Below are 14489 nucleotides of genomic sequence, written 5' to 3'. Positions count from 1 at the left end.
GGATCGAACCTGCAACCACAGTATGTGCCCTGACAGGGGATCAAACTTGCAACCTTTTGGTGCATAGGGCAATGCTTCAACCAACTGAGCCACCCGGCCAAAGTTCTTCCTTTTCTAAACTCAATTTTTTGATAAACATAATTAAAACAGGTGGAGGAAATATGCATAGACTTCTGTGCAGTAATACCAAAGTCTGAATATAAAAAGTTTATGCCCTCTTAGCTATAAAGGTGACTAAATTAATTACTGCCAATATAAAGTTGAAACAGAATTGATAGTTATAAATTGCTATCTCTTATTCTGTCCATATCATGGAAAACAATTAGCAAGTTCATGCATTACATAACTGCTTACATTTAATTTTCCAAGAGAATGATCTGAATAAAGAAATGACTCTACATAAGAAGGCATTAATTTTAAGTGGTCTAAATACATGTGAGTCTCACAAAAAGTTATGTCCAAGCAATTTGGTAAAAATATACCTAAATTTAAAAGATATATGCTTTCTTTGATGCGTAATCCCACTTCCAGGAATTTATCACAAGATTTATTCACACCTTTTTATAAAAGAGTATGACAAGGATATCCACTAGAGCCTCATTTGAAATACTCACCAACTGAATATAGGAGATTGGTTAAAAAATTATTGTACATAGACACTAATATACTATGCAGTCATTAAAAAGAACTAGGTAACTATATAAATACTAAAACAAAAGAACATACAATTGATGAGAAACACAATGTATTTAAAGTGGTTGTGATATATTTCATTTATGTATAAAAAAAATTAGCAACCAAAAAACTATTCCTTATCCAACCATGTGTGTATAAAATATCCTGGGAGGACAGACAAGAAAATCTGGAGTTTTCTCTGGGAGAAGTGAGGGATTATGGCCAGAGATAGTATTACTTGTAATGGGATACCTTTATGTAACCTTTAAATTTTTATGCCATATATACATATTACTTATTTTTAAAACATTTCTAATGTGTTCAGAAAGTCATTCTGTTGGGCATATGATAAGAAAAATATCATTTAAAGGTACATACATGAAATTTATATAATCCCTTCCTACAACTTTTAAAAGTCTTTTTATTTTTTTTAATCCTCACCTGAGGATATGTCTTTTGATTTGAGGAGTATTGAGAGAGAAGAGGGGAGGGGAGGGGTAAGGGAGGGTAGAGGAGAAGAGAGGGCAACATGATGTGAGAAACATTGATTGGTTGCCTCTTGTATGCGCCCCGACCAGGGATCAAACCCACAACCTAGGTATGTGCCCTGACCTGGAATTGACTCAGCAATCTTTTCATGTATGGTACGACAATGGTCCAACCAACTGAGCCACCTGGCCAGGGCCTAAAAGTCTTTTTTAAAGAGAATTCAACCTAATAGAATTAGTAGTCACACAAAAACTGCACACTAAGTTTTTCTCGCAAATACTAAAGCATACTATATCCAAGACAAATACTGTTTGGGTTCAATAACTCATTTCTTCTATTAAGAAAAATTAATCATTGTTAATTTTTATTGGGAGAAATACTTCCACTGTTTTTTTCAATCAATTATTATTTGCCTGTGGACTTTCATGCAACTTTTTTTTTTTTTTTTTTAAATATATTTTATTGATTATGCTGTTACTCATGCAACTTTTTAAAGCATCACTAACAGTATTTACATATGAATCCTCTCTCAAAAGCTGTTTCTATTATACTTTCTATTTTTTATCACTCTCAGTATCTGAGGTAAATCCAAAGTCTTTCAAACACATCTACTTTGACAAAAACTGAGTCTGTCCATATCAGAAGGGAAAAAATATGAGGCATGGCATGTGGGAGGAAGAACTGCTGGTTAATAAATTTTATCTTCTAAATCACTTAACATTCAAAAGTATCAAGAATGGCAATATCATGGCTAATGTTCAAAAATTGGCTAATGTCAAACGAGCCTAGTGATTTATAATCATAAGGGGTTATGCAAAGTTCAACATAAATCAAAACACCAGAAAATATCCATTTGCCATGTTTAATTTATAAGGTCAACTGAAGGTAAAATCTACACAATCTAAATTCATTTCAAGATTTTTGGTAGATTTTAAAAATTATCGATTCTCAGACTACCTAATATTTGCTCCATTACTGAACATTAACCCACAACAAAATACTTGCACTAACTTAGGATTCTTAAATTTGTAATTATTTTTGTTTGAAGCAATAAATACTAGTTCTTACACAATAAATATGATATTAATTTTAATACTTAGTGAACTTTCATGTAAGTATTAGAAATGAGTACTATCTAGCAGCTTCTTTTTAAGGCATGAACATTTTTTGCAAGCTGAAAAAATATAAAGATCTGCTGTGATAAATTTATTACAAGGATTCCCCAGTAATAAAATGCACATGGAAGCAACTCTCCTAAGAAATGGAGCAGTAGATTATGGTGGTTAAAAGCAATGACTCTGGGAGCCAACTGTCTGAATTAAATTCTAGTCCTGCCATATACTGTAAGTGTGAATTTGGACTAGTTACTTAAGCTCTCTGTGCTTAAGGGTCCTCAATTCTAAAATGAGGATAATAGCCCTGACAGGTGAGACTCAGTTGGTTGGGTGTTGTCCCACAAAGTAGAAGGTCACCGGTTTGATTTCCAGTCAGAGCACATGCCTGGGTTGCAGGTGCAGTCCCCGGTTGGGACACGTGAGAGGCAGCTGATCAATGTTTCTCTCTCATGTCGATGTTTCTCACCCTCTCTTTCTACCTCCTTTCCCCTCTCTCTAAAAGGAAATCAATAAAATGTTTTTAAAAATAATAAATAAAATGAGGATAATAGTATGTATTTTCTATGGTTCTTGTATGGAATACATAAAGCAATTAGAACAGTGCCTAGCAAATAGTAAACACTTAACAAATGTGAGCTCTTACTGTTAAATATTTATTAATTTTATTTGTATAAATATGAGGATTAATATTTGTCTGAATATTAGTAATATTCCGAGGAATAAAAACATTAAACATAAATATTGGGGAAGGGAATCAAGACAAAGATAACTAGAGTACAGTATGTAAACCACACTTAGAAACAGTTAAGAAACTATACTACAAAATCTAATAACCAAATTTCCGAAGAGTTTTATGTTGCTTAGAGAGTACATAGCCACAATATTCATGCTCTTGACAAATTATGCACATTGCTCTTTTCCATGACAATACTATAAGACATGAACATTAGAGTACCCAATCAATGACTCTTCTAATATAGTACATACACAGGGCAAGATTTTACTAGTTACCTAAGAATATTAGAGATTAACAAATACTCTACCTTCTTACAAGTCACAGTCAACAAAGTTACTATCACTTTACCTTAAAATCTAATGAGAAGACTTACAACCTGAATCATATCTACTGTGTCTTCCCTGTTGCTTTTTCCTTTTCCTTTGCTCTAATCTATTTTAAATGCCTTTCATGAAAATGAATTTCCATACTTCGCTCTTTGGCCATATGACTGAGCTATAGAACTGCTTAGTAGATTCAGCTCCTTCATTCAGGTATAAAAATATGCTTCTTCCCTCTGCTTAGCTATACAACTTCCATCAATAGTTAATCACAGAATCACCTGTTTTGACAGCTACCCTGTATTTCTATGGTCAACTCAAGATACTTTATGAACTCACTCATTTTTTCTGAAGATTTGGCTCAGTTTATGTAAAAAGTAAATTTCTGGCCAATAAAACACAATTGGATAATTTATATATGGCTCATCAAGAATTGGCTGCCTTTAGCCCTGACTGCTGTGGTTCAGGGGGTTGGGTGTCATCCTGCAAACTGAAGGGTCCCTGGTTTGATTCCTGATCAGTGCACATGCCTGGGTTGCAGGCCAGGTCCCCGGCTGGGATGGGAGTGTGTGGCACACAACCGATTGATGTTTCTTTCTCTCCCTTTCTTTCTCCCTTCTTTTCCCTCTCTCTAAAAATAAATAAATAAAATATCTTAAATGTAATTTTATAATTAAATTTAGACTTCCCTAAACAAAGACATCTAACATTAATTTTCCTAATCTCACTACATATTTGAAACATACATATTGTAGTATGGCTCCATCTTTGAGGAAAATATAAAAACATTTTACTTTATTTTTTAAATTGGATCATTATTAATAATATTCACATCTGCATAATAATGTAACATTTCCACTTCTTTACACATTAATTTACCTGGCCCACAACAATACTTTGAGATTAGACATTATTATCCCCATTTTATAAGTGAAGAAATTACATAAGCACCCATGAATAGATGTCAAATGTAATTTTGGCAGGCTCTTGAGAATTTTCTTATTCTAGAGACTAACCCATTAGCAAGAAAGTGATTAACTGAAATTAATATTCCAAAGTAAATTTCAATCTCTTCAATACTGCTAATGCAGGTGCTTTACAAACAGGAAGTGCCCCACTCTAGTAACACTTCCTCCCATAGCTAAGGTGGACAAGATGCTTCTACTATACTTCTTATTCTAAATGTGCTAAGCCTGGGGCTGGCGGTAGGGATCTGCACTGGTCCTATTCGGGTACCCAATAAATTCATACAGAATGCATCAAATTTAGTAATAACCAGGAACACAGCCTTTTTACTAAACCTTCACCTGGTCTTGCAAAAAATATTTTTGAACTTTAAAACTTATTACCTAATTACAACAAGGGATAATATAACCAATTAATTTAACTTGGCCAAAGCCAAATTTTAAATTGTGTTTACGTGTCATCTAAATGTCATGGTGGGAAACAGTTCTATATACCACTGCAAATGGTGAAAATGTGCTGTGTACAACTATAAATGTACTCAAGACTGACTTAAGAAAAACATTCAATTTAAGATTTTTTCCAAAGTTTAGATATAGAACTAAAGCTGAGTCCTTTACATATATCAAAGCAGCATTTAGAAAATGAAGTATTTTTCTATTAGTTCTTTGAGAAGCACAAAGACAAAAAGAATAGCTAACATTTCTTTTGCAGAAAAATTACTATATATAATCCGTGCAGAAATAAATGTCAGTACTGCATGCATAATGATTGTGAGGAAGATGAGGAGGGGAAAACCCTAGAATTTTATAAATAAAAATTAAAAAAATAAAAGATATGTTACAATGCATTCCTATAGGAATGCAATGAAGAAAAAAAATTACATATTTAGAACAGACTACATGTATTTTTTAAAGTATAAAGCTCAAAACTCAAAGAAATGTTTCTGTTAACTGGAGATTAAACTGTTAAGAACTATCAATTATTTTTTCCATCTTTTACTGAAGTTTTTATTAACGTCTAAAGCACTTGTCTGCTTTAAATTTGTGATATTCAAAATATAAAACTTGCAGGTAATGTCCTTTGACAGGATAAAAGCAATCATTATGGTATATATATATTACCTAAGTATGTAAATATATATATATGTATTCCAATGATAATGGAAATGTAGCTGACTCTCCAAGACCACATCAGAGAGGTATTCTCTAAACTAAATCCCAATTATCAGAATAATTAACAAGAAATCCCGTTGAATGTGTTCATTCAGTCCCAGTTAATTTTGGTTAAACTAAACTTTATGCAATCATTCTGCAAATATTTGTTAATCACCTACCATGTGCTAGGTAATAGAACTACATTGGGGAGGAAAATAATGATATATACTGGCCATTTGTTTTATGTACTCTAATATTAACCAATATGTAAACCTTCAGAATCTTACAGTATTAATATTTTCATAAAAATATTTCCCCAAATATGCATTATTTGGAATCAACAACTCATAATTCAATAATATCCCAAAGAGAAGTTCTAATAACTAAGAAGGTTATCTGGCACACAAACATGCCAACAAAAATGAAACAGATACGATCTATTTCAGTAATCTTAAATCACACTGCCAAAATATGAGATTTAATGTCTTACATAATGCTTAAAGTATTTTTCTTTTAATCTATTCCCAATTGCCTTATTATATTAAAAATAAAAGAATTGATTTTTATATCACTTGGCATTTTATGTGCTTTGATAGAATACATTTTGCTTTATTAAACCACAATGTGTTTAGGCAGCATAAATGTATTAAAATATGCATCTGAAAAGTGAAGAGATTTCTTGCCAACAGTTTTAATTCCCCATAATAATCAGAAGCTCTAAAAGTCCTATAAACTGGTAAACTGGTAAGACATATACATGTCTACTGTGACCTTTCACATCCTCTCCCAAATGCACCAGTAACTTTAACCCTACTCATATCTGGGGTACATAAATATACATGAATATCATATGTTCCATTATTAAATATAAATATATAATTTTACCAAGTAGAAATTTCACATCTCTACTTAATTAAACTCATTGAGATTAACAAGTAAGCAAAAGTATAAAACCCTCCATGTGAAGGGGAGGACTAGGAGGGTAATTGGGAATGACTACTACTAATATGGACAGGATTTCTTTTGGGGGTGATGAAAATGTTCTAAAATTAGATTGTGGTGATGGCTGCACAACTCTGAATACACTAAAAGCAACCAAACTGTATGCGGTGAATGGTTCAATTTTATAGTATGTGAAATGTATCTCAATAAACCTGGGGGAGGGAACCTTCCATATAAAAAAATTCACCAAGTTCCAGTCTCTAAAAGCATCCATGGGCATACCACTATTACTTTCTTTATTGTCCAGTTATCATATCATTCATCAATTAATTGACTATGGGAGCTATCAATTGTCAAGTTAACAATGGACAATATGACACCTCATCTTTGGACAGTAGCACTATACATCAAATCATTCCATTTCACCTAAGTCAATGAGTGCTTTAAACAGTTACCACTTCACATAACATTATACAAACTAATCACTCCAAAAAACTCTATAGAGGTTCTTGTACCTGGTAATCCAAAATGCTGAATCCCAAGCCTTTATGATCTTTTACTAGTTCAACAATCTTGACTTCAGGAGACCATAGTGCTAATTCTCCATCATCATCTTCTTCAGTGTTGACATCTACATTGTGATCAGCCTGAAATACCAAAGAATGTAAATGTTTCACAATGCTGTCCTTTGAATTCTGAAAAGAACACATCAGGAATCTCATAGCTTCTTCTCAAACTGGGGATTCTCTTTGGCATGCATAGCTTTTCTATTGAATCTTTTTAAAGGGGCATGCACTGGGGCATATAAACTCTAAGAGCTTCATGAAAATTCAAGCACTTAAAAATGTAGATTGTTCATATAGGGTTTTTTTTTTTAATGTAAAGTACCTATTTCATTCAAAGTATTAACACTGACCTCTTATACTTCAATGAGTTCTGTCATCCCATTAGAAGCATAAAAGGAAAAATATGCAATTTAAGAAAAAGTGAAAACATCATACAAAGTTTATAAGACATTTAAATAGCAATACCTGAACTCGTAATTATGTAGAGAGAGAATGCCAACACAGAGAGAAGCCAGGACAGGACACAGAGAAACCACTTCTGTTGGCTCCTTGAAGTTTTCAAGAAAAACTTTACTAAAAAAATAAGACTGAAAAAAATCCAAGTCTTTGGGAATCATGTAAGTCTAAAAACAAATAAAAATCACTGACATGAAATAATGAAAATCTCATCTTGGAGGAAGTACATCAGCACAACGATCCAGTAGACTGCTCCTTGGTTATTTCCCCTGGTCTCACACTCCAAAGTCCCCCTATTCTAGCTTCCCCTCTTCTTAGGGAAAAGAGTCACTGCCATATGGAATTCTAGGAAGCTAAGTGGTACAGGGTCAATGAGTCAACTATTCAGAATGAGAATAGCTGCTTCAACCTTCTGTCTTTATCCTATTAATAGCACTGTATTGTTGTTTTTTTATAATATGATTTAACTTGCCCAAAATACTCTGAATTTCTATCTGAAGCTGAAGAATTATATTCTTTTTCTTTGTAGCCCTAGCAACTAACAAAATGCCGGGCTCACAGGCTAGAATGAAAACTCTGTGCAGGCTACCGCAAAGTTTACCATGGTTACCTATTCAACCCACAGTAGTGCCTGGCTCACAAAAACCCCTCGACAAATCACCCATCTTTCAGTGGGTTTCCCATGAAACTCTTTTAAAATAAAGCTACACACTAAGTAATAATTTTTAAAAGTAGACTTCTTAAAACTTTTGGTAATCCTAGTAAATAAAGTGAGAGTGTATTGTTTCTGCAAATATAATTTTGAGTGACCAGTATAAGAAAATCCATTTAATGGAATCAAAGTTGGGGGGGGGACCCCCTCTAATATGGAAGAGTAAGGCACCAGAGCAAACACAAAAACATGTTTTAATTAGGGTGGGTCCAAACCTCAAATTGTCCCTGCAGGACATGGAAAGTTAATACTCAATTCATGGTGGATTGAATCTAAACATGGGAACAATTTCTTGGTTCTTGAATTACAAAACTTGAAATTAGTGAGAATGTTCTGGATCAATAACCTCTGTATATATCTGCCTGATGTGAGGAAATGATACACTTAAAAAGAAAACACTTCCAATAAAAAGTAAAGTTCCAATGGCTAATACAATATGATTGATGTTTTACTAGGGCATTTAATACCCTCACTGATTAATGAGCATTAGAATTTTGGCTGAGCTGCCTAACCAGATAGAGTTTAAAAACCTAAGATGGTATTGAGATAAATGAAAATAGAGACAGATGGAAAACATAGCCAGGATTAAAAACAAAAAACAAACAAACAAACAAACAAAAACACATACAATTATAAAACCCAAGTTTATAGAAATTTCAAGGCATCGATGGTATAGAAGATATTCTTCTCCAACCTGAAATATATCACTTTGATACAATCATTTCTGCATAACTCCTCTATTTACAGAATGGAATGCAATCAACTAATGGGCAGCAAGGCTGACACTTAGCATAATTCAGAGCTGTTGCTTACCCATTGTGGTAAGGTATGACAGATGGGAGGAGAGAGTCAGCAAGCTATGCTGGTGATTTACACACCCTATAAGATTAGATTAAAGGCACTTTTATCAACCTTTAGAGGTAAGCCATCACCCACATTGAATTTTAGTAAAGACAGCAAGAATCACAAAAGTGGCATTTGAGTCCCTTCTTTGAAGTATGTTTTACTAAAAAGAAACATCTAAAAAGAGAGTCTCAATCAATAATTTACTAAGCACTTTTTATATGTCCAGTAGAGAATAAAAACACTATGAGATACAAAATAATTTTAAGATATGGCTTCTTCCCTTAGGAGCTGACCGTTTTCTGGTAAGAACAAGCTTAATAATATCTGTGACTATAAGACAGTGCATATCCTTTAGATCAGAAAACAAATGTGGGTGAACTGGAGGAGTCAAAAATAGCTACAGCTAACTTTTCTGAGCACTTCCCACGTGCAAGGCATTGTGCGGAGAACTTTGCACTCACGACCTCATCTCTTCCTCACACAAACTGATGAGGTGGTTAAGTACTCCAAGTATCCCATTTTTCAGAGGAAGACTATGAACAGAAAGTCAAGTTATTTGCTCAAAGATTCACAATCATTAAGTGGCAGAGCAGGACTAGAGTCCCTGTGTTTTGAAATTCAGACCATAGGCAGGTAAAAGGAAAGGGCCCATGATCTAAACTTTGGTTAATGAAATTATAATCTAGAAGAGTCTGGAAAGGTGGAAGCAGCAGAACAGATGAGGTTACAAACGGCATAAAATGACAAGTGTGTGCTTAAATAGTTCTCAAAATTATAATGCTCTTTTAAGAAAAAAGAGTTACAAGAGCACAGAAAGTGTTATTTTATTGTCTTATCTTGCGGAGATTTTTACAGCAATTTTTAGACTCACTTCAAAATTGGTCATAGATCTTCATATTTTTAAGGCTCTGGAAAAGGGGAAGTCTATTAGATATTCAACACTTACCAACATCTTAAACTTATTAAGATGAACTGAGTTAAACTGGGAGCCAAAAGTAATGAGCCCAGGCAAATACAAAAAAGGGTTCTCTAAAATCAGAGTGCTTGTACATTAATGCCACAAATATTTCAAGGGGAAAAATTTTTTAATGACATTAAATGAAAAGTAACAATTTGAAAGCTATGTATTGTTGCTATTGAGAGCTAATGTAGTCAAATAAAAGAAGGAAAAAATACCCCCCCCTTTCATATTGTAATACACTTTGGGGGGTATCCTTGATGAATGGGCATGTCTGTGGGAACTGCAGTGCATTAGTTTAGTACCTCCATCTCAGGAAGAGGGGCCTCAGTGGTCCTTGGTTCATCTACAGAGGCTTCATCATCAAACAACCGTCGACAACAAACCAAAGTAAAGGGGGGCGGCACTTCTTTAAGAAAGGAGACTGCTTCTCGGCGAGACTTCCCATAGAGCTGCACACCATTGACCTAGAAAGACAAGGGTAAGTCAGAATTAAGGAGGCCCCAAATGAAAAACACAAAAATCTCTGGTTTACATCAACTTATCGGGATGAAAATAGGATACTGTTCTACTTTCCCTGTAAAGAAAGGGCCTAAACATAACATTATTTTAGTAGTAACTAAAAACATTAGAAACCCTTAAAATTTATTGAAACTATGGTTAAACCTTTGTCAAACTTGGGTCAATAAAGTATAAAATGTGTGCAGAGTACAACTTTTGCTGGGTACGTGATCTAATATTTCACACCTCCATGGTTTCCGCTTTCTGTACTCCAATGTTATATTTTCCTGTCTCCCTCTACCCATCTCTCCTTAAACACACTAAATATCATTTACAGCCTTCGTAAGACCATTTCCTCTTGCTTTTTCATTTTATAAGAATATCACTATAGATGATAAGACTAATTTTGAGGCTGTTAATAGCCGCTGAACTTACAACGTGTAGGTAACAAAATCTAGACTACTAGGCTGTCAGAATTTACCCTCAGTTCACAATCTTCTTTCACATCCCACAAACTCTTAATACCAGATCGAGAGAAATCCCTTCTATAGGAAACTACATCTAACTTTGCATCAGTTCTATTGTCATATGCTCCTCTGACACAGTTATGAATTGTAGAAAGTGTGTCGGTTTTGGTATTATTTTTCATGTCCCATATGTTTAAAAGAACAAAAAGATAACCAGCTATTTCCTAATAATGAGTAATGTTTATCATCCAAATTATCTAAATTTCATATTCTTTTTAGTGTATAACAATATTTTGCACCAAAGATGATTTATAAAGATGTCTATTCTAATTTTCCATAGATATGACTAGCTCAAGGACCTCTGCCAGTTTTGACTAAAAGTAACAAAAAGTTGATCTGTCTGCTACTTCCAAAAGGCTGAGGCATGAATACAGACCAGTAACAAATAATCTTTTCATATCTAACTCTACCTTCCTGGGAGAGTTCAGCAGCATTACTAGTTTTAAAGACATTTCTGGTCTGGCATTAATTTCTGACAGGTGCAGCACTAATGTCCAGAGGACTGGCAGGGCTGCCTTTCCTGGGAGGAACCTTTCCACAAAATCTGTCATTGTTCAGAGAATAAGAGCACAGTGGGTTGTTGGAAGCAGCCCATCAGCAGTGATCTGAGCCCTGAATCAATTGTCCCTTGGAACCATTCTCAGGCCTGTAACGTACCAAGCACTTAGCCATCAGGCCAGACAATCTCCCTGCCTCTTAATTATTTACAAAGAAATCACCGTGGAGTAAAGAAACCCACATCTGCTTCAGGGTGCTAGCCCTAGTGGAAACACAAATATCATCTCCCAAGGCTTTGACGGCTGAAAGGGCCAAGGGATAGCAAGTTCAGCAGCAGATGAAAGGTATTCCTTGGAAGAATTACAAGCCAATCCTCACACAAAAATGGGCAGGGAGGTACCCGTCACTTGTCACACCATGTTCATGGTGACAACCGGTGCCACAGCACATAAAGTTCTAAAACCAACCAAACGGGGAGTGACTTACACTGAAAAATAAGGCAAGCACATACAATCAAAGCAGTAATTCTCCCATACACAGTACTAGTTTGTGTTTCACGTTACTTTAACAAATTAGAAAATCACTTTTCAGGTTTTTATCTTGGAGTACATTTAAATATTCATTTGGCTCATTATTTATTTATTTGAATTGTCTCCAATTATTATAGCAGTGCCTGGTAGTCCTCCTCACTACCTTCTATCTGTAAAGGGATTGGTCACATTTCCCATTACCAGCTCCTGTCTGAAGGGGATTTATGGCTCTGTAAACGGCGGCTCTGGGCGGAGACTTGGCACAGTCAGTGTTCAACCCCAAAGCATATTGTGCTTCTGGTTTTAAATTCTAAAGAGTACATTAAACACACACACACATACACACACATTTTAAGTTCAGGAGTTTATTTGTCTAACTTCACAGAGATTTTAAAAAATTATTATTTCTACATTTGGTTACTCCCAAGCAGTCAACTTTTATTTTCGAGTTCACAATATTCTCTAGGTCTTTTACATTGAGACCCTCATAAGCGCTGTCAAATCTCAAATGTTCAGACAGTGACTAGAAAACGCACACACGTGTACTCACTGGCAGAGTACATAATACTATACAAGTATTATGCCACTACATTACCTCATTCAATCCTCACTCCACCTCTCACACATGCCTTTCCACAGTGATAATATTGCTACTGTCTCACAGGGAGATAATGCTTTAGAGTTTACATGGATGATATTCCGTTAGATCCTCAGAAACATATAGTGAAGTATGCATTTATTGATGAAGAAATTGATTCTCAAAAAGTTAAGCAACATGTCAAGGGACATGGCCATGCTGTGGCAAATTCAGAACCAAAAGCAGCTCTTCTGACTTTCAAACCTGAGCTTCTTTCCGTATCCCAAGTTCTTTCACCAAAAATCTATACTTACAAATTCAAGTCTTCATGCTGCCTTATCACACCACATTCTATTACAAGGTTGAAGGCCCATGGAATCCTAACCTTGGCTAAGGAACAGAAGACTCAGTTGATGGCTGGAATCATTTATACTTGCTCTACTCAGATCCAGCTAACATTTCTTTATCACCTACCATATACTACTAGTGAATTATACACTAAAAATGCTTAAAATGTAAATTATATGTTATGTATATTTTACCACAAAAGAGTGAACTAAACTGGTTTTTGCTCATATTTCCACATCTCCCAAACTAATACACGTCATTTCTCCATATCTAACAACTATATAATAGAGATATGGTTTCCAAATGGCCTCCAATCTACAGATTATCATGTGTGATAGCCACAAAGCTATGCCATGTACCCAGCAAATCAGAAAGAAAGACATGATTCAGAACAAATAAAAAACCATAAGTAACATAGTAAAATTTAGGGCAGTAATCTGCCAATAAGCATCCAATATCATTCCTTGAACAACTATAAAATAACTAACTTATTACATTTTACAATAGGACCCCAACAGCCTGCCCTCCCAAGCTTGTTACAGAATTTGACAACAATTAGTAGTAGCCCTTTTCCCTCTAACCTTGAATTTCAACATACTCTCCTAGGTGGCTGGACACCGCTAAAAAATGCAGTTGCACCTAACAAGAAACCTGTTTGCTAGCTTGGTCATTCCACTTTGAGCAAACATAAATTTTAGAAAGAAATTTCTATAACCAAGGCTTGTGGAATTCTAAGCTTGGCTATATCTACTAGGCTGATACTATTAAACCCAACCTAGAGCTGGCTTCTTGTGGTTCCTAACTCTTGGGAGAAAAAAATCTCTTCTATGTAGTCTTCTCTAAGTTTGACCATTCCCCACATCTTTTTTTTTAGAAGCTTAGGACGTAGTATGATGTATTAAACAAACAAACAAACAAACAAAAACACATACACAAAAAAGAAAACAGGGAAAAAGGGGTTAGAAAACATGAACTAAAGTTATTCTATCAGTGTATAAAGTTGGAGGAAATCAATGCCTTATTATCTTATATGTAAAATTAGGGGTTTCAGTCTCAATTGGTTTGTTTATTATGTTATAGGAGTTTCCAATCTAACAAAATCTCTCAAGAAAGTCAGGTCAAAGCAGAAGTGTTCTAGAATCGATCTGACTGAAGAGGGGCTGGGGAGCCTGAGTGAGTCTGCTAGAGGCTGCCATGTTGTGGGGACAGAGTCCCAAGGAGACAATCTGAAAACTAGTCAAGAATACATAAGCCTGAGGTCATCCAACTCTAATCCTTATTAGAAATAATCAACAAAACCTGCAAATAAATGTGACTACATGTTTCTAAGGGTCATGAATTAGATTCCCAAAAAGAACTTTGCTCAAAAAAATACTAATTATGCTATGAAACTAAAATAGGACATTAGCTTCTTTCTTAGTCATTTATTTAAATAAGCATTCAAATATCTCAGGAGTCCCAAAAGATGGGAGAAATGAAGTTAAAGCATATTATCTACTTCCTTTATCATTATATAAGCTGTTAGTATTTTTCTTTGTCTTTTATTTTTTCCAGCTTCACTGAAATATAATTG

The 14489-nt window shown here is 34.6% G+C and overlaps 1 protein-coding gene across 1 annotated transcript in view; it reads right to left on the bottom strand.

Annotated features, from left to right (window-relative positions):
- PATJ (PATJ crumbs cell polarity complex component) overlaps window positions 1-14489 on the bottom strand; it is a 319938-nt gene that overhangs the window by 242767 nt on the left and 62682 nt on the right. Inside the window, exons 16-17 of the mRNA XM_090269550.1 lie at window positions 10241-10402; window positions 6913-7044 (exon numbers count right to left, since the gene is read on the bottom strand). Coding sequence (XP_090125676.1) covers window positions 6913-7044; window positions 10241-10402 — 294 coding nt within the window. The remainder of the gene's footprint in view (window positions 1-6912; window positions 7045-10240; window positions 10403-14489) is intronic.

The sequence above is a fragment of the Furipterus horrens genome, unplaced genomic scaffold (genome assembly GCF_987537825.1).
Source record: "Furipterus horrens unplaced genomic scaffold, mFurHor1.1.pri manual_scaffold_3, whole genome shotgun sequence".
Taxonomy (NCBI): Eukaryota; Metazoa; Chordata; class Mammalia; order Chiroptera; family Furipteridae; genus Furipterus; species Furipterus horrens.
The sequence above is the reverse complement of the archived record's forward strand: the minus strand, read 5'-3'. Positions and strand labels throughout refer to the sequence as shown.